General features: G+C 37.6%; 1 protein-coding gene across 1 annotated transcript in view; it reads right to left on the minus strand.

Annotated features, from left to right (window-relative positions):
• LOC150092817 (transmembrane protein 117-like) overlaps nt 1-21,537 on the minus strand; it is a 100,586-nt gene extending 79,049 nt beyond the window's left edge. Inside the window, exons 1-2 of the mRNA XM_090414289.1 lie at nt 20,732-21,537; nt 284-543 (exon numbers count right to left, since the gene is read on the minus strand). Coding sequence (XP_090270415.1) covers nt 284-543; nt 20,732-21,537 — 1,066 coding nt within the window. The remainder of the gene's footprint in view (nt 1-283; nt 544-20,731) is intronic.
• Between the last annotated feature and the right edge of the window lie 555 nt (nt 21,538-22,092).

The following is a 22,092-nucleotide window of genomic DNA, read 5'->3' on the forward strand; positions in this document are numbered from 1 at the left end:
AGCAGCATATTACAAAACGAGACACATTTTTCTATTGCGTATCTTTTTCTTTCTTTCTCTCTTATTAACACAGAATTGCCACATTCTCTTTCGCACATTCTATTTCCATTTGCACCACAGGCTCACGAGACATGTTAGATAATCATGGGTGAGACAGTACAAGGATTTTCTTAAACGAAAACATGAGATGCTAACATTTAAAACAGCCCACTTAACAGACTCACGCGCTGAGATATGAAGACACAGAGCGCCACTACACGGTGAGACAGTGAGAAAATCTTACGAAGCAGAAAATGATGGATGAAGTATTTGCCGAAGATGAGTCCTCCAAGGATTGCGATCAGCCACAACGACACCTTTAGGACACACCAGCCCCACTGTGGAGGGTATTTGGTGACGACAAAGGAGAAAACATTCCCTACTACTGGAATCTCACTCTCTGTGTGACTATGGGATACAGGATCTTCAGCAAAGATGAGGAAGTTGCAGAAGATAACAAAATAAGAAACGAACAGCCTCGCATACGGATGCTGGAAGTAGTATCTAAATATATATAGAAACAAGAAGAGATTATTTATTTTATATGAAAATAATGATATTTATAGATATATAAACAAACATAATAATCTACAATAGTGGAAAATTACACATTCAATAAGGTCTTAAAATGTAGATTGCATTATTTTGTTCTTTTTTTATCTGTTAAGTTTGGCCTACAAAAAGGCACAGTCAGAATGATCATATTTCCATAAAAGGCGATAAAGAATTCAATGAGAATTAACTCATTCCACTTGAGCAAAATAACATTCGTACCATAATATCGCAAGACTGAGTTCGAATGCTACTTAGGATACGAGGAAACTTTATAAGAACTTTTCTTCCGAAAGTTCTGATAGTAGTAGCAGGAACGAATGATTTGAAAGGAGACAAAATGGCTATGAGAGAGGACTTGAAGGAATTACTTGCGGTAGCAAAAGAGAAGAGTGAGAGAATTAGGATGGTGAGTCTGTTTCGCGGTATGACAGTGAAGAGTATAGGAGGGCCATAATTGCTAATGACTCTAAGCGCAGATTATACAGGAGGAGTGGTGTGGAATTTGTGGACGTGTGGAGTGAGTTCGATGGGCGGAAGGATTTATATAAGATGGATGGTTTGCATTTGAATGAATTTGGTGTACGGAGACTTGAAAAGGTGTTGTTGAATGAAGTTGATGTGCAGAATCAGGGAAACTAGAGTTATTGGGGGGGGGGGAGTCGATATGCAGACTTTAGGGAGACAGTCGAGTGTATGAATATGTGTAATATGCCCGAGCGAGTAGGAAGGACAACAAATCAGAATGGGATAGTTTAATATAAGGCATCAAAATAGGGATGGGACAAATGGGCTTCTGCAATTCATGTATACTAATGCCAGAAGAAATAGGAACAAGAAGGAAGAATTTTTGGCCTTGGTTGGCACTTCCAGGCCACAGAGTATTGGCATTAGTAAAACATGGCTGACAGAAGTAGAAGATGATATAGCAAGTGGGATTGAATGTGAGAGGTATGGTGTGTTCAGAAGTGACAGGGAGAACAAAATGGGGGGGGGGAGGAGTGTTATTGATGATAGCTGATGAGCTGCAGCCAAGGAGAATAGAAGTTGAACTACAGGATAGAGAAAAGAGCACATTTGAGGCTATTTGGTGTGAGATTGAGACTAGCAGAACAAAATATACAATTGGGTACTACTATAGACCAGGTAATGGAATAGATGGTGAAGATAGTATGCATAAGCAAATAGAAGAAATGAGTGGAAGGAGGGTAATTATTATGGGAGATTTCAACTATGGTAACATTGATTGGAAGGAGGAGAGGACACATGGGAGGAAGGAATTGGATTTTATGCGGTTATTAAGGGATAACTATCTGCGACAGCATGTAATGGAAAATACAAGGGGTCAGAGAGTACTTGACCTAGTAATTGCATCTGAGAATTTGGCTGTGGAATTTACAATTAAGACAGGGTACATGTGGAATTATCGAGCTGGTAAGTATGACAAGCTTAGTAGATTGATTGGTTCAGTGCCATGGCATGTACAACTGCAAGGGCTAGAAATTGATTGTGCATGGGAGGTGGTAAAGAAGTGTTTGCATGAAGCAATGGCTGACTGTATACCTAGAATCCGAATAATAAATGAAGTAGGGATTAAATGGATGAATAACACCATTAAGCTTGAGCTGCAAAAAAAGAAACTACTGTGGAGGGAATTTAAGGAGAAAAGTGACCGGCAGGCACATGAACGGTATAAAGAGCAGGCCAAAAGGATAATGAGTGTGGTAAGAAAAGCAAAAGTGGATTATGAAAGAAAATTAGCCATGCAGGCTAAAGAGAATCCCAAACAGTTTTTTCGATATGTTGCAAGTAAAAGAAAAAATGTATACGGCAGAATGATTTTAAAGAATGCCGATGGTAGGGAGGTAACCGAATCAGTTGATATAGTGGAATTACTGAGCGAGCACTTTGCAAGAGTATATCATCCAGGTGATGACATTGCAGGAATGAAAGAACCAATAGATTATACGGGAATTGTGGTGAATGAAGTGGAGGTGAGTAGTCTATTGCAAAACCTCAATGTCAATACATCTGTGGGATTGGATGGTATACCAGCTCGTGTTGTACGTGAAGCGGCTAAAGAATTGTCAGTTCCCTTGACCATTTTGTTTAATTTGAGTCTCGGGTCTGGTTGAGTCCCAAGGTGGTGGAAAGAGGGGAAAATAGTTCCACTGCATAAAGGAGGTTCCAAGACTGCTGTTGTAAATTACGGACCGATCAGCATATCAGGAACCAGGAATCTTGACTATTTTCTCCAAGGTCTTGGAGAAAAGTAGTCAAGAGGAAAATACAGGATTGGGTAGATGAAAATGGGATACTGTATGGGGGACAGCATGTTTTTGTGAAGGGTAGATCATGCCTCAGTAACTTTCTCACGTTTTATAACACAGTGACGGCTGAACTGGATAAGGGTAATGGGTTTACAGTGATTCTACTGGACCTTGCTAAGGCCTTTGACAGGATACCACATGGAATTCTAATCAGTAAACTGCAGCATGTGGGGATGTATATAGGGTTGGTGAGATGGATAGGAGGGTGGTTAATGGAGAGATATCAGAGAGTGATTTATTCAGAAGTAGACTCCAGAAGACGACCTGTGACTAGTGATGTGCCGCGGGGTTCTGTTCTTGGACCACTACTGTTCAATTTGTTCATTAACGATATAGGAAAGGATCTGATAGGAACTGTTCATTTGTTTGCTGATGATGCAAAGTTGGGTAGAGCAATAGTGAATGCACATGATGTCAAAATTTTGCAGGATGATTTGGATAGTTTGGAGGACTGAGCTAAGGAGAATGGATGTCAATTTAATGTGGCAAAATGTAAGGGTGTGCATTTTGGGGTGAAAAGATTAGGAGCAGTATATCACATTGGGAACTGTACTCCAGGAGATTGATGAGGCCTGGGATTTGGTAGTGTTGGTGGATAGAGAGTTAAGGTTTAGGGGGCACATCGTAAAAGTGGCTAAATCACTTGGTTGCTGAAAAATACCTTAACAAGCAGAGACAAACAGGTTATTGTTCCTCTGTATCGAACCTTGATAAGACCCTATCTAGACTACTGTCCCCAGATATGGGCGCCAGGGTTTTTCTTGATGGAGAGGAGGTGGAGAGGATCCAGAGACGAGTGACCAAGATGATAGCAGGTCTATGGAATGAACCTTATGAGAACAGGTTGAAGATTTGTGGGTTGCAGAAATTGGTTGATAGGCGGAAAAGGGGTGATATGATTGAGACATTCAAATTACTGAAGGATTTCTATAAGATTAATTCAGAAGATATTTTTGATAATAGGACTGGTGGTGAGAGAACTAGGGGGTCATACATAGAAGCTGGGTAAGAGTGTGGTTAGCAAGGGTGTTAGAGCTAGGTTTTTTACTTGGAGAGTGGTGAATGAGTGGAATAAGCTGCCAGAGTCTGTTGTGGGTGCCATGACTGTAAATGAATTCAAGGCGAAGTATGATACTGTGTGAATGTTACACATACATACTGAAAGCTGTTCTTGACATGATGTTAGGGCCTCCCTTGATGAATCTATGGACTCCTTGGAGTTGCCCGTAATAATAATAATAATAATAAAGTGAAATAGCCGGTCTCATACAGAGGAGATAGGACTCCCCTTCGGAAAATGTATTTATCATTCTACAACAGACAAACTGGTCGAAAAACACATGCAACTAGCCTAATACACTGGGTTATAGCCTTGGTGCTTCAAATGTTAATAATGCATTTATAATTGCACTGATTTCATGCTATTTCGGCATTGCTGTTCAATCCGCAATTTTCGAATAATTTGATAATGTTCATGTAAATATGAGGTTTTTTTTTACATATAGTATTAGTAAAATTTGGTTCCGAGCCCGGATAGAATTGGGGGTTTGGGATGGGGAAAGCAATTGTGAACTACCCTGTAAAAAACCTCATCAAGAACACTTTGTGGGCAATTCCTACAAAGTCACCTAGGGTCGGAAACGACTGAAAGGGAAAAACCACCACCACCATTAGTAAAATTTAGTAAGGCCAAAATCATTCATCAACGTTTTCAAGACTCCGAAAATAAACGTTTTTTGGAGGAGGAGGAGGGGAGGGGGAGGGGAGTAGGTCCTTTAAAGAGAGAAAAACAAGAAAAGAAAGAGGATATATATATATATAAACACACTGTCTTATGTAAATATTATAATAAGTAGTGTGCAATTGGGGATAGAGAAGATACCAGTAACTATTAGTCCCAAACAAATAGCAAATCAGATGGGGTTTTACTAACATGAAATTTCACCCTCTTGCACCCAACAAAGTTTCCGATTGTCAAGAAACCTTAAGGAAAACGTTAAATGCAAATGAACATGTTAATTGTCAAATGCAAAAGAAGATAGAAATTTAAAAATGAAGCATGAACACTTAACAATTTGGATCTTAAGATTCAAATAGAATAATTTTGTTTAGAGGAGAGATACCATCAGTTGTTGACAAACTGATCGGCATATTTGCGGAATTGCCATTCTGCAAATTATGAGGCGAGTAAAAATTAGTAGTAATTTGTAAAATAAGAAAAAAATTGTGATTGCATATTCGCTCGTAAACATAAAAGAAACTGGCAAATTGCAAGGAAGATGGGATGTTCAGAGTAGTAGATTATGAATATGATAGGTGTTGGATTGATTGCAATGTTCAAAAGGATGAATGATAAATTGATATCAACAGGAAAATTTATGTCAACTTGATTGCTATAATCACCTTATTAAGAAAAGTAGACATTTTGGTTTAGAGACCAAATTATTTAGTGTGGCAGCAAAGAAACGTTGATCAGGATTGTATCTTATTAATACAAGGGTGTAAAAACACTAGATAAAACATGAAATGGAACTGCTGGGATAGAGTTCATTTCATGATGAATAAGAACTCGTTGGCAAGGATACCTTATGCTTAATAAAAAGGATCAAGAATATCAAGATTTGATTAATCAGCATGCCGATATTTTGGCCAAAAATGTTAATGTAAGAAGTAAGAAATTGTACGCACACTTAGCAACAAAAAGAAAACGCATAATTCATATCGATCCTTTAGTAGATAACGGAGAGTAGATTATGTCATTCACTGCATCAGTAATCATTGGCATAACGGAGGTAGCAAAAAATGAAGCCAAGTATTGAGCTAAGTGATTTAATAATAAAACCTGAATAAAAAGCAAAGTTGATTAGAAACGTATAAAGTTTCAAAATTTCTGTAGATACTGAAATATATATACGGCACTATATTAATATTATATGAAGCAAGCGAGGGGTGGTCATGTCGACTGGAACGATGCCATTCCATTCCATAAGCGAAGATCGAATGGAGAAATAGGAATATGCCTACCAACCCGTGAATGAAACATCAGCGTCACTAAAGTAATGGAGAAGGAATGTTGTTAAAGCAGGCGTGTAGAATAATTTGATACTTAAATTATAAACGGATCTCCGTATTGCACTGAAAAGCAAGAACTTGTCCCAGTTTCTTAACAAACTTCGTTATTTATGATAAAATTACTAAAAAGGAATTGTATATAGATCTGGAGAAATATGATTAAGAGTGCTTCACCTTGGTCAAGGTATGACTAAAAAACGAAAGTAGTAATAGAATTCATTGAAAATATCTTCAACTGGATTTATACAATAAGTGATCAGTTTATTAGGTGCATTTATCTAATACCAATTAGATCTCCACCCTTCAAAAGAATATCAACTCGTCGGGTATACACTGCTTGCAAAGAAGTAAGCGGACATCCCCATGAGCAAGTTGCATCGTGTCGTACAATGTAACGACTCACATGTTTGTAGCCAGTATAAATTGGAGGAATACGATACTCCCAATTCAGTGCAGCCGTGTCCAGTTGAAATGACTGCGAGAAGAGAACTGACGGAGTTCGAAAGACACATTGTGATAAGATGTCATGTTGCAGGCTTATTTGTTCCGCAAATTGTTTGACAAATTGGGCCATCTCAGATCAACAGTCAGTGATATCATACTGAGATTGAAGCGCAGAGAGTGTTGTGCAAGTGCTACCCATGGAGCACGACTGACCACACTCATCAAACGTGACCGTAGGTTGCTACGAAGGATAATATGCAAAAACCGCCATTCGTCGCAGACATGTTGAATGCGGAGTTCCGGCCATCAAAAAGAACACGAATCTGCACAAACACATCCAGAACCGAGGCTCACAACATAGGTTTTCATGGTACGACCACAATATACGAGCCCCATATTACCCGAACCAACATGCAGCGTCGTTTTCAGTGGTGTAAAGAGCCTGTAAGACGTCACGTGAGACATGGAAGCTTCAAAAGCTGCGTTATGGAGCGACGAATCACGCTACACCCTCTACCGGGCAGATTGGTGGGTGGGTGTCAGATGTCCGGTGAATGCCTTTTACCAGAGTAACCCCAACTATGAAATTTGGAGGCGGCGGTTTGATGGTATGGTCTTTTTTTTTCTGATTTGGCCTCGGAGCATTGTGGTGCCACGAACATTCCACTCGGTGAGGTATCTGAACATTCTGGACAATGCAGTGCTTCTTACTATGTGATGTTTCTATGGAACTGACCATTGTCATTTTCAGCAAGACAATACACCGTGTCATAAGGCCACTGCTGTAACTGTGTGGTTTGTGGACATGAACGTCACCACACTTCACTGACATTCACAGAGCTCTGATCTCAACCATATTGAACATTCTGTAGACTGAACTGGAGCGTCGGGTGAGGTCAAGGGACGTCCGCCCCAAAACAGTCCAGGACCTCATTACATGCGCATGCTACAGGAAGAATAGTCCCAAATTGCCATTGATCGCTATCGTACGCGTGTGGAAAATACAGTATGTCCAGTGGGATTGTTAGAGTCATCGCAGCGAAAGGAGATCTTACATCTTATTAAGGTGGACACCATGGCATTTGTTCCTCACACTATGGTGTCTGTTTTCTTTCTAAGCAGTGTATATTCCACCATGGTGTGCTGTTGTGAACTATAGCTACAGCTGAAGCAAGCAAGTAAGGCTATGGGGTCAGTGTATTATGTTATGTTTGTTAACTGCATGTGTTCTTCTAGCCAGTTTGCCTGATTTGTGGGATTAAAACTCGGGATGAAAACTACGAAACTGGCTAACTCACTTTCAGATAAAAAAGTCCTAATAAAGGTGCTTCGCGTCCCATACATCACTCGTAACCATTTTTTTTTCACTCAAAGAGCATCGTGGCTCGTTTATGTTACTCACAGTTGTCTTATATTGAACTGCAACACATCCACCTAATCTCATAAATGCTCCATTGGATTGAGAGCTTATAATAGAAATGACTAAAACGGCACATTATCCTGATGGAAGTAACTCTTATCAGATTGATGAACTGTGAGCCATTAAGGTATGGGCCTGACTTCAGCAGTGTTTAGGTATGCTTTGATATTTCGACGTCACCTGCCATGATAGGCATACAGAATATGCAGTTTTCGCCATTCTTCAGCTCTGCCATTAATTAGTGTAGAACAACTGAAACCAGTCGGACCAATATACCTTTTTCCCAACTCTGTTTACTGTTGAGGTTCGTTTTCCTACTACAGCTCCTTGTTTGATAGGAGTCGAACTCATCAATTTCTTTTGCAAATTATACCATATCAGTGTTGGTCCAACGCAATGAATTTTGGGATATTCTTCTTCGATAATTGTTGTATTGAGTAACCTTTTGACTGCATGTGGTTCACCTGTTATATTGCACAATTCCACAGTTAATTTCCTATCGATCTCTGCTATGAGAAACCTAACTCTGATTACACGACTGCTGGTGGCAGAATATTTTCTGGTTATTAGCGCATTCTCCTTTTATTCTAGCCAATGCTACGTAAACACTCCAGCAGGGTAGCAGTTTCTGTGGTTCTTGTATATAAATATCTATCATCGACTATCATATGACAATTCAATCACTTTCGCACTGTTTTTCGTTACTGAGTTGAATCGCGCGCGCACACACACACACAATCCTCAATCGACCTGTTTCTTTATGATATGGAACGGACAGGTGAAGCTTTCCGTTCCATATCATCGTGATATGGAGGCCATAAGCTGAAGTCAGTTTATGGATAAAAATAAAAATGTTCTAATAAATTAGTTATTGTACAGCTTGTTTTCCTACAAGAATGACTGTCCTCTCTATTTGGTAATGATATTGAGCAATGGATTAAAAATTTATCAAGGAATTAAAATATTCATGCCGAAATGTGCATGCGACACTAAACGGGATGAATGATCATTCGTGCATACGATACTAACATGTCGCATTCCTTCTCAACTTTGAAAAGGATTACTACTCACGGCATAGACGAATATAAATAGAATATTTCATTGCCCTGAGAAACATCGCTAAGATGCAACAGCTGGAAAAAAAAATATAATCTCTCATTTCAGAAGTGTGTAGTAAGGTAGTAAAAATACAAATAAAATTTTTTCATTGATTTGTAATTGGCACAGAGATATAAATTAATTCTTTACAGAGAGAAATGCTAACTTTTTGTAAACTTTTCAAAAATGACAAAGGAATGTTAGATGTCTTTTATTATTTTATTTAACTTCAGCCACACGCTCTCCGAGCATTGTAGCCCAGTCAAGTAACGAAAATACCTGGATTCGTCTAACTAGGTTGAAAGAACAATTTTTAAGTGCTTTTTAACTAAAGTTTGTTTAGCTGATCTCATACAAAGGTGGAAGGTTTTTCTTCCTTCCGAAAACTCGGGTTTGTTATAGATTTACCTGTGTATACACACACACACACACACACACACACACACACACACATATATATATATATATATATATATATATATATATATATATATATATATATATATATATATATATATATATATATATATATATATATATATATATATATGTATATATATATGTATATATATACATATATATATGTTAAAGATACCAAGCTATTTTAAACCTGGTTTTACTCCAAGTAAGCAAACAGACAAACAAGTCAAGTTTGCGCCTGCAAGTGTTGCAAGTCTAGCTGACCCTGCACGTAGTGCAAGACCAAGGCAACTCATGGTAAAAGTAGAATAAGCTCTGATCATTAATCTTAATATTTACCCATAATGCAAAGCACATCTCCTGGAGGAGATGTATGATGCTTTGTATTAAAGGCAAGGGCCACTACCCAGACCGATTTCGACCTTTATTGATGCCTCGTCAGTGGAAGCCAGGCTAGAAATACCAAGATTTTAGTAATACAGAGCTCATAAGTATTTTACCAGAACAAGTTACCATAAGGTGTTTTAACCTTATTAAATAAAAATCTCAGGAGGAGATAAAAATGTAGAAAGTATTTTACCTTGGGTATAATAAATGTTAAAGATACCAAGCTATTTTAAACCTGGTTTTATAATGTAAAATACTTTCTACATTTTTATCTCCTCCTGAGATTTTTATTTAATAAGGTTAAATTTAAGAAATAATATTGCCGGCCTGGCTGGCTGAGTGGTTAGCGTATCCACTCTCCAGCCAAGCGACTGCGGGCTCGAATCCCGTGCAGGCATGGATATTTGTGATTGCTTCCACCTTCATACATTCATTCTCCCTTCATACATTCAAGTATAGATACACTCTCCCAATATGGACTGGGTCACCATGGGAGTAGTAGATCCAAACCTCCCTCAATGGGAGAGGCCTTCACCCTGCAGTGGGTAGAAAAATAGGCTGTTTATCATCATGATCATTCGTGCATAGGATACTAACATGAACAGACTGCTTGCAATTGAGGTGAGCTTAATTAAATATAATCTATGCTCACTTGGCTGGCCTTGCGTACAGCAATGCATCTCTATTATCTACTCTGAGTTCAAATCCTACTGTGGCATAGAAGCTTCTGAAAACCTTTATGTGGAAGAAGATTACTGACGATGTGCTGTTATAGAGCCGTCTGGGAGGCATGAAATAACTTGAAAAAGTACCACGTTTGATTCCTAAAGCAGGATTACTGGATTATCATTAGCTTGCCTACGGTACTCAGATGTGCTACATATTATTATTATTATTATTATTATTATTATTATTATTATTATTATTAAGAGAAACCTCTGGGGTCAAAAGACTCATCGAGGGAGGCCACATGCTACACACACCAGCTGTCATACTTATTCTTGAATTCATTCACACTACTTGATATACAACATCCAATGGCAATCCATTCCAATCATGCACTACTATATGAGAAAAATCTAGCCCTAATCTGCTTCTTGACAGCATTCATTCTCAACTTTCATGAATGTCCTTGCGCCCTTTTCCCGCCCTCCATAAAATGAAAAATTCCATCTACTGAAATTCTGTACAACCCTTTCAGAAGTTTGTAAGTCTCAATCATATCACCCCTCTTTCTTCTGTTGGCTAGTGTCTGCGGTCTACAAATTCTCAATCTATTTTCATAATAGTATTCCACAATCCTGATATCATTTTTAACAATCTCCTTTGCACACTCTTTCCACTATATCAGAATCAACAGAAACCAGGAGGCTAGACCTGCGCGCAACAACAGTGCAAGTGAGGTCTTATCAAGGCCTTGTAAAGAGGCAGAATCTTATCTTTATACGTCAAGGTTCGTTTCAGCATTGCCATTATTCTCTGAGTTATATGTACAATTTTTGCTGTATGACCCTTGAACTTCAACTTCCTATCTATTAAAATTCCAAGATCTCTGGCGTCATCAGTTTCTTCAAGCATAATCCCACCAATATAATGTAACATTGGATATCTAATCACACCAAAGTGCATAACTTTATATTTATTAACGTTGACAGCCACTCTTACATGCCCACAATTCAGGCCTGTTCAAATCATTCTGTAAGTACTGGATATCAGCAGTACTCCTGATTACCCTACCTATTTGCATCATCATCAGAAAATAGCTGTATGTCACATGTCAAATCCTTCCCAAAAATGGCAGAGAGAAGTGCACCATCAGTTTTCTACCAAGAGACTCCAGATTCTCACTATGGTATGTCTGTGATATCCTCATCATCTTTATTAGAGGTTCAAAGTGGCTCGACAAGTTTAAAACTACTGTGTATCGCCTCTAGAGCAGGACATTGACTTTACAACTTTACATTTACTCATATTGAACTAATAGCCATTTTCCCATGCCCACAATTCCAGCCTATTCAAATCATTCTGCAAGTACTGCATATAAGCTGCATTCCTGATTACCCTACTTGTCTTTGCATCATCTGCAAATAGCCATACGTTGCCTGTCAAATCCTTCCCAATGTCATTAATGTACAGATTGAATAATAGTGGACTAAGGACTGATCCTTATGGTACATTACTGGTTAATTTAAATCCTGCAGACTCACATCCCTCTCATACCACTTTTTGATATCTGTCAGTAAGCCATCCTCTTATCCACGCTAATATTTTATAATCCGATCTCATATAATCCTTACACATGACCCTTTTCTTACCGAATATCTCGTTTGATAAGATTACATATCCATTTCATCCTACCCTGTATAATTTTCAAACTCTAGTGACACATTCTGATATGGTATCATTTAAGTATTTTTAAACATCTCCATGCACTGTCGATATCTTTCCTATCCAACAACTGATACCATAGCGCAGAATCCACCATACTCCTCAGTTATTTATAACTTCCTGCTGTGTAGTTCAGCACGTAATCTTTTCTGAATGGAATATTCATAAACTTAGCCACTTTCCAAGTAATTACGCATGGTCATTGTCACCCACTGGCGGCAGGACAGTCAATCTTTAAATAAAATCCACTCTCACACTATAATCAAAACTAACACTCTTTGACCTCAAGTTCCTTCTGTCACATGCTACTTGAGGAAGTTCTCTCGCAACAATAAATTCAGTTTCGTGATTCTCATGAGATTACTACCCAATCAATGTTCGGTTAATTAAAGTCTACATTATGATTACTCTTTTCGCATCCCCATCATCTTTATTTGGTGATGCATTCTTTGTCACCAACAAACGATCCACTAGGTCTGTAACAATACCCCACTTTGTACAGTAGCGAACAAATTAATTCGAACACTCACATTTTAATGTAAAGTTTTAATTTCGCAAGAAAATAAGTACAAAAATTAATCTCCAGCTTTACCTAATAATTTATACGTGCTTCTCTGTTCCTAATAAGTTTATTAATTTGCTTAGGCTCTACCTAAGCAAATTAATACCTTGAACTCTACCAACGTAGAACACATTTTTTTTATTTCTGCATCTCGAAACCATACTTTTATAATGGATTGTATTAAGTAATCTTTTGTATCACAATTTAATTTTCCAAGTATCTTTTTCACGACCCACAAATTATCTTTTGGATTAATGTCAGGAGAGTTACCAGGCCACTGAAGCAATTGAATGTTGTTGTTTTTTTTTAGGAACTCTTTCACCCTTTTTGAAGTGTGGCATGGAGCGAGATCCTGTTGACAGATGAGTTCTTTGTCTTTCTGGAACTGTGGGACCACTCTTTTCTTCGATATTTTATGTATTGGTCACTTTTCATCATACCCTCATCAGGCACAAGTGATCCTGGACCGTCATGTGTAAAACAACGAAGAACATATTTTTTAGTTGGGTGTTTAGGAACTTGATGGTGGGTGGGAGAAGTCTTCTCAGCCGCTGATTTGCTAATATAGGGTACACAATCTCTCCTTGGACAAAGAAATGGCTCTCATCTGAGAAGATTACCCACTTCTCAACAGTCCAATTTTTGTACACTTTTGCGCAGTAGAACCTCTTTTTCTACACAACCTTAATCAACATATGTTTCTTTTCTTTTTGATCTGTGGGCAGTCCTCCCTGCTTCCAACAATCTTCGACGAACTGTCATGTCAGAACATTAATCCCACTGGCTGCCAAATGTCTATTTAAGTCTACACTAGACAATCTTGGATTCATTTTACTTATCCTAACTAGTGAACGATCTTGAGTAGTTTTCCTTTTTTCGTTCATATTTTCCTTTTCTGCCAGGAGAAAATTTACCTGTCTCCCTAAACCTCTTTCAAATCGCATTAACAGTACCCAAACCAGCACCCCACTCATTGGCAGTTTGTCTTTGAGTCATGGATATGTGCTGAGAAAGAGTACATATTTTTGATCGCTTTCTTGGAGATGTATCCATTTTATACAAAATGAATAAAACACACTACGAATTGTCAACTTGTTTACAGTATTAAAACTCATAACACTATTAATAAACATCGTAGAGACAGTTAAAACATGCAGCACTCAACCAAAATAGCGAACTAAAATGAGAAAATAGTAAACTAAAACCAAAATAATTGTGAAATGAAACAAACACCAAACCAAAAACTAAAAACAACGAAAATTCGGCTTACTAGGATTAATTTGTTCGCTAGTCCCGTATTTTATCTTGATAACCTCCACCTCATACCGGATGGCTTCAAACTCACTGCCAGATATTGCACACTTTTTGTGAGTATCGGTGACATAAAAAATAATTATTTTAGAAATTACTGTATTTTAATTATACCGAAGATTGTGCAGATAATATGGAAATGATGTACTCTGTAGTTCATTCGTAAGTTAATGGACCAGCCTGAAGGCTTAAAAAAGTTTAGAAATTACTTTGCAGGTTATAATTGTTCAAATATGACAAGCATGAGAAAATGATATGTTGTGCGGTTGAAGTTTATAAGCTCTAATATTTGTTTACTGTGATTGGTATCTTCTTATGGATGCTTCTTTTATACCGTTTTTGAAATATTTGAGCTACTAGATGATCACAGAACTTGCTCTTGAGAATTCTGTTTATTAGTTATTTTTCTGTGCATCACATTACACATTGATGATAAATGCTGGCGTTGTACGGATGCATTGCCTGAAATTTATCTGTTAACTATAGAATGCATCGGTTAAAATATTATTGAAATTCACCTAGCTCCTCCTCATCAGGGCATGTGGTTTTGTTGTCAATATAGCTATAACAAAAAAACTATATTTCAAAAACAATCTGATGTCAATGTAACATTAACAAATTTGGGGGAGAATAAATTATTAAAGTCACTTTGCTGATTCACACACACACACACACACACACACACACACACACACACACACACACACACACACACACACACACACACACACACACACACACACACACACACACACACACACACACACACACACACGGTCTTCTTTTTGCGAGAAAGCTATTTTAAATATTATAATATTTTTCTCAGTTTTCCATACAAAATGATGTGCAGAAAATACCTCAAGAGTACGGATCGAAAATCTCAAATTTAGAAAAAAAAAAAAAAGTTATACATTGTTTTTTCATGAAAGAATTGTTATTCCATATGATCAATAAAACTGAAAAATTCTAAAAATGACTTATTTTATAGGCGTTATTTAATATATAAATTTGAGTTTTTATCATCTTTATAAAACTAAACTTCATCCCTTGGAGGGAGTATGACCTACATAGTCCTTTGAACTTGGTGTTGCTACGAAGTCCTATTTGACCATGTTGTCTTGTAGGTAATGAATTCAATAACGTTCCAGCTGTGGCTTGTGCTTCGTTATTGCAATATAACGTATTACGGGTAAAAGATGCATGGTATTTGTAACATGTGCAGCTCCGTTCTATTGGTTTAGGCTAGCGTGCTTAGCGAAACAAGATAATGTTATTGTTCTGACCGAGTGTCCCTGTCGTCACGTAGTGCTGTTTATTAAACGTGGATGAAGAACAGAGGTCGCAGTGATAATGGAGCGCGGTTCGTACACTCACTACGCTTAACAATTCCCCCATTCAGAACCTGAATTGATTATGTAATTGTAATATGGGTTAGAGAGGAGATCTAAAGCATGTTTTGATACGGTGACCAACTTTCCTATATCTGTTTGGTAATGTGACAGTTTGGAAATAAACAGCCCAACTCGAGGACGAGAGAATAATATAATGCATATTCTTATCTTGATTACAAAGCTTCGCTAATTACTTTTAATTAATTAAAACTTAATTTCAAAAAAAAATAATGAAAGAAAGAAAGAAAAAAGAGTGTGTGTGTGTGTGTGTTTCCTAGAGAAAGCCTTCTTCTTCAAGTGCCGTAAAATATTTCCTTTTTGGCTCACTCTGCCAGCCGTTGATCTATATTCAGATTCTTCCGCCTGCCAGTTCTTTCACATTGCCGTTGATATATGAATTCTTCCACCAATGATGGAACAGCAGATGTCATTGCAGTCCACATCTTCGCCAGAGCCCCTTTAGTCAGCCATTTTTCAAGGTTCTCTGTAAGCCTTCACGGCTACCGTATCAGCTCGAAGCACACTGTCCCCACTGTGCTTCACCTTACAAAGCAATCCTCGACTTTATGCTGCTTCTACCCTCCACGACGTGGAGGAGGGGGTTGGACTTTAGAGAGAAAGCATTAAAACATAATAATTTGTATTTCTGTGCTTTGATTGAAGTATTGAAGGCTATTATTATATCTTGCGAACTGTCAGTATAAATACAAGCAATTAAATTGAAGTATATTTCAAACGAAGTATAAGTATGTAGAAAGTTTTTTACCTTGGGTATATATTATGTTAAAGATACCAAGCACTTTTATAAGCTAGGTTTTTTAATCCTTTTTCCCAAGTAAGCAAACAGACAAGTAAGTCAAGTTTGCGGCTGCACGTAGTGCAACTCGTGGTAAAGGTGGAGCAAGATCTGATCACTTTCCTTAGAATTTTCCCCTAATGCAAAGCACATTTCCTTGCGGAAATGTATGATGCTATGCATTAAGGTAATGGTCACTACCCATACCGGTTTCGACCTTTATTGAGGTCTTGTCAGTGGGAGCCAGACCTAAAAAATGCCAAGGGTGAAGTAATACAGAACTCATAAATATTTTACCTAAAAATAAACATCTCTATTAAATAAAAATAAAAATATATACTCAAGGTAAAAAACTTTCTACACATTACTCTCATCCTGAGATTTTTATTTAATGAGGTCAAAGCTCCTTATGGCAACTTGTTTAGGTAAAATATTTATAAGCTCTGTATCACTTCACACTTGGCATTTTTTAGGTCTGGCTCCCACTGACGAAACCTCAATAAAGGTCGAAATCGGGGTAGTGACCATTACCTTAATGCATAGCATCATACATTTCCGCAAGGAAATGTGCTTTGCATTAGGGGAAAATTCCAAGGAAAGTGATCAGAGCTTGCTCCACCTTTACCACGATTTGCACTACGTGCAGCCGCAAACTTGACTTACTTGTCTGTTTGCTTACTTGGGAAAAAGGATTAAAAAACCTAGCGCTTATAAAATTGCTTGGTATCTTTAACAGAAGTATAAGTATATTTCACAATGGAAACATCACCAATGCAAGTATCACAAGGTAATGTTTGCATTTCCAGATTAATGAAAAATGCCACAATTAAATAATAAATGTAAACCGTATAGTGTAACCAAATTAAAAATAAATGTAGCTCTATTTTTAGAACGTGTAAAATGACCGCGCTTGGGAGTGTCGTGTAGGGAACTACTAACAGTGTAATTCAGAAGTTATTTAGGAAATATATTAAACATTTGTGTGTTTACGACAGGTGTTAAATAAAGACGTATGTATAGTCACGTTAATAAAATATGTGTAGATTTCGTACAAAATTGTATTATGAAAATATAAACTTAACATTCGTTCATTTTGTGCTGGTTTAGAAACAAGTGTTTGTATGTTTCAAGAAGTGCTGTCTTATTTTCAGTTTGGTCCAGCAGATATGACTGATTTTTTATCTTTAGCTTAATGTCTCTTAGGAGAGAGAGAGAGAGGGGGGGGGTATGAACTGCGGAGAGCGAGAAATGAGATAGTTTATATTGCGCTTCTCATAACTTACAACAATCAATCATGTCTCTTTTCCGCATGTTTCACAGTTTAGTGTCACGCGATATACAAACATACGTCGATCATATTCGCAATATATGGTGGATTGCTAAAGAAATTCATCTTGGTCATCGCGGGATCTGTGCAGTTGGCGTGAGTACATATATAAGAAAAATGCAAAGGTTCATTTATCATCAGCACCTTAATAATAAGCAGTTTGCTCAGTTTTGCTACGAGTGAAAAGTTACAAATGCGCCATTTCACAAAAAAAAAAACCTCAAACAGAGATACCCAAGTATATGATATTCATTTATTTCTCTTTTCAGAAGTGGATATGCAAATTTTTATTAGAAAGGTTGATTATTTTGAAATTATCATGATATCCTTGAGCTTTGTACAACACCGTTTTTTCTGAGTGGTTCAAAGTTTATCCAGGATAAAATGAATTTAAAAAAATAATGAAACCTATAATTATAAAATTATCAAACTGCTTTCAAATAACTTTGCGAAGGCATTATTTTTGGCTGTTAAATCACCACCGGAGGGAAGTCATTCCGCGTGCCATTAAGGATGCTGAAAATTAGACTGAGAGAAAACATAGGAGCATTCTCAATGGCAGTATCCATATCAACAGGATAAAGAATAGAAACCTCCGATTTGAACCTATTTATTTTCCCAACTTGTATGAATTTCTTCCGCCTGAAAAAAATGAGAGAAGAAAATCGACTTGAAGGAGCAAGTAAGTTGTTTACACTTTGAAGACGCTGAAGCCTTAACTAGGTCATCAGTGGTCGATAACTTGGCAATGGAGCAGCTTCGAATGCCGGTACTCTCAGTATGAGTTGGCAGCAAACTACCACACGTTTGCGGTGACATAATTCTTCAGGTTATCTGCTAAGTGTATCAACAGGGTCACCTAATGTTACACACGTACATACTATACAGCTTTCTTCTTGTCTTTATTATGGCACATCTGATTGACTAGAATAGGAAATTACTATGACTGCATTCATCAGTGACAAATAACGCCAACATCGCAAGGCATTTATCGACCATTCATGACCTATTTTGTTTATCAGCATTCTACCTGTAAACATCTAGTAATTTTTTTGTCTTCCATCTCTCTCTCTCTCTCTCTCTCTCTCTCTCTCTCTCTCTCTCTCTCTCTCTCTCTCTCTCTCTCTCACACACACACACACACACACACACACACACACACACACACACACACACACACACACACACACACACACACACACACACACACACACACACACACACACACACACAATGCTTGAGGTTTCTTTTAGTGTTTTTCCTAATAGATATCATTATGTATGAATTGCTTATTATCTACCGTTAAAATTTGAGAGGAAGTTGCTACATAGAGAACGTAATGAAATGTGCAGTTTTACAAAGAATTATGAAGTTGAAATTATAAGTGTCGAATAACAATATAAATAAGAACTGAGTAAGGTACACCAATATCACACTTCAGTGAATCAGTTAAGAAAGAAACAGGATGACCTGTGCTTCTCTCTCTTTCTCTCGCATCCATGTGTTGCTTTATTGTTATCTCAGTTCTAGAAGTTAAGTTAATAATTTTAACTGAATTTACAAGGTTTTGTAGACATGCTGTTAGCCATCCAGTCTGGTAATGTCGTCATAAATCGATTAGAAGCATTTTTTTTTTGGATTTTTTGACAGTTCCTTATGACGTAAGCTACAGTGATGGACAGTCGCAATGGTACAGTGTTATCGAAATGGACAATAAATATATCGGATCTCTCGTCATATTTGTCTATAGAATGCCTTCGCATGGATTATAGCATGCTTTCATAGATAATCCAAAGAAACCTCATTGAAATGATTCACTAAAAAGATTAAAAAATAAAAGAAGGCAGTATTAATAAATCTAACAGAGTATGTCAGATATTTTAGAGGAAATCATCAATAAATGCTTGAGTGCAACAGACGGACACAACGCTCTGGTTGGAATAAGTGGATAGAGTTGATTGTATTCTCTCCTAAAAAGTATTCCGAAATATACGAATATTATTTTATCTAAGCTATTATCGTTCAAATCGAAGAAATCCCATAAACATCTACGCTCGAGAGTATGATGCACTCATAGCTAGGAAACAATTATGAATATATTACATTTCTAATCGTATTCGTTGATTCCATTGAGAAATTGTTGATGACATATTTCTCAAGCTCCTATCAACCATCAGTATGGCAAGAATATGCTATAAGCTTAAAAAAAATAATATCGCTGATTTTTGTTTTTTTGGAGATAACAATTTTGTTCGCATATTTTCGTTACAGTTTTAGTTATTATTTAGTTAGATACGATAGGTAGATTGAAATGGTTAATAGTATGGTTGCAATCAGGTATACAGAGAAAATATGGGTGCAGCTGGGCGCTGTTTTTAGTACTGAAACTTTATAGAATTTGTTTCTATTCATTACTTGATCATGCTTGACTAGTAGCTGGATAGAGGGACAGATCTGAAATGAAACTCTCAAATACTGCTATAATTAAAGACAATATACGCCAGTCGTAAGGAAGTGCTTTTGAATTACAGCAGATATATAGGTCATCTGATAGTCCTCGGTATACAACCGTTTATAATGACATTCCCCGACCTCAGAATGTTTTAAATCTTCAGCACATCAATACTGTCGATGAATAAGAGTTAGATTATAGAGGAACCCTGTTTTAGAGTGTAAACATGAAATATTAAACTAGTTGTGACCTACAGTATGGAAGGTGATTGGCTCATGTCAACAGTGAAATTCATTTGCCACTTAATAGCAATAACTCACACCTCTGCTGAAGCAGGATTTGAGCTATTTGAGCCCCGTATTTTGTTTGGTTTATTTGATATTTATAAAATAGAGATATGAATTTAAAACGCTGTTTTCTACTTATCAACTCTGTTTAACTTAAAATATAAATCCAGCTTAGCTTGATGCGTTCTCATTGAATAACAGTATTCAAGTCTTCATCTACTTAAAATTAGCATACTGAAAATTTCCTCCATGTAATTCTGATTATCCAGTCAAAAGTGGAAACTTTAGACATGTAATATCAATTAAATGATAAAATCCCATATTATTTAATTTATAAGTGGCACCCGTACTGCCTGGATATTTATATAGTCTGTGTTTCATGTGTCTGCTAGTTTCATTCAGTAAAGAACCATAAAGACATTATGACATTATTAAAACTTAAAAATCTTATTTACCTGAAATCCTCCTCCATTGTCAAGGAATAAACACTCTGGTTATCCATATCGATGTTAGTGTTATAAGCAAGCAACTCTGACTCCGTAGACGGGTCTGTAGTACATCCGATTTCTTTCGATGAGTCCGATGGATAAGGACTAACAATAGCAGTATCTGTGTCCGAAACTTTCAGCTGTAAAAATTGCTCTGCCTGGTTGTCCTTATGCTCCGTCACCTGCCATTGGACTGGATGGTGTGAATCGGTTTCATCGGCCGGCCACTGAAAATGGAAGGTAGGTTGTTTCTTTGGCTCCGAGACTTGTTCTTCGGGAATGGAAGGGCATGCTGAAGGTGGGGGTGAGGATGCAGGGTGTTCAGTCATACTCGTCGAGAGGGAACTCCTTGCGCTGTCATCTATGTACCGAATATCTTCCAATTTTGCGTCGAATGTTGGAACAGGACTGCCTTCGTCAGGGTAGTCTGATTTGAAGGTTACTGAAGATGGCCGGGATGGAGTTTGGTTCGGGGAATCCAATCTTTCAGAGGCTGCCCGTCGTGATGGATGGAGATGTCCGTTCTGAGGCTCCACACACGAATCAGACTTGGGTCTAATTTTCCTAATCGGTCTCTGGATGTCCCACGTGCTGTTCCGACAAGATAGCTCTGACGCTGTCAAGGTCGGAGAGGTCGAAGTTAAGAACTCGCCAGCGGAACACCGCTCCTCGATGTTTCGAATGGCCTCAGCCGTTGCTGTCGCCCATGCTTCCTGATCAACATCCAAGAACGGATCGGAACCGAACGTCTCCCTCTTCTCCATCTGACACATGATCACTATGGAAGGATGTAAAGGGTGAAGGGCACTCCAGCAGGTAAGAGATTCTCGGTTCTCTTAGCGTCACTTAGTTCAAAAGGCCATAACGTCACACGAGAGGGCGAGTTCCGGCCCGTGGTCCCTTTAGTTATTCTCAGTCCAGGGTGGAAGTCTTTGAACTTCCTCTTCCGTTTGCTAAGTCGGCGAGGACCGGTAGGCACATTGCGTAGAGAAGCCATGACTTTGTGTCACATGATCGGCAAGGGTCAGGCCAAAGATATGTCTGAAAAAAAAAGTAATGTCAAATTAGCCAACTTTCTGTCCCAGATTAATAGTTTTCAGGATAATATTGATTTAAGTTTTGATGTCCTATTGAATAATAGATTTTTGCTTTTTTTTTTTCACTTGACATTCCAGCTGACACTAATACAAAGCTGAGCTGTACATTTTATTTGATCAAGCTACGCTACTATAATAAATGCAGTAATCTCTTTTATAATCTCTACTACTTAATAAAAATAATATTAAGTAATAGGGGGAGAACGCTCCATGAGAAAGTCTGCAGAAGCT

Source organism: Typopeltis vanoorti, chromosome 25, assembly GCF_054136105.1.
Source record: "Typopeltis vanoorti isolate ZY-2024b chromosome 25, IOZ_Tvanoo_1.0, whole genome shotgun sequence".
Classification (NCBI taxonomy): domain Eukaryota; kingdom Metazoa; phylum Arthropoda; class Arachnida; order Uropygi; family Thelyphonidae; genus Typopeltis; species Typopeltis vanoorti.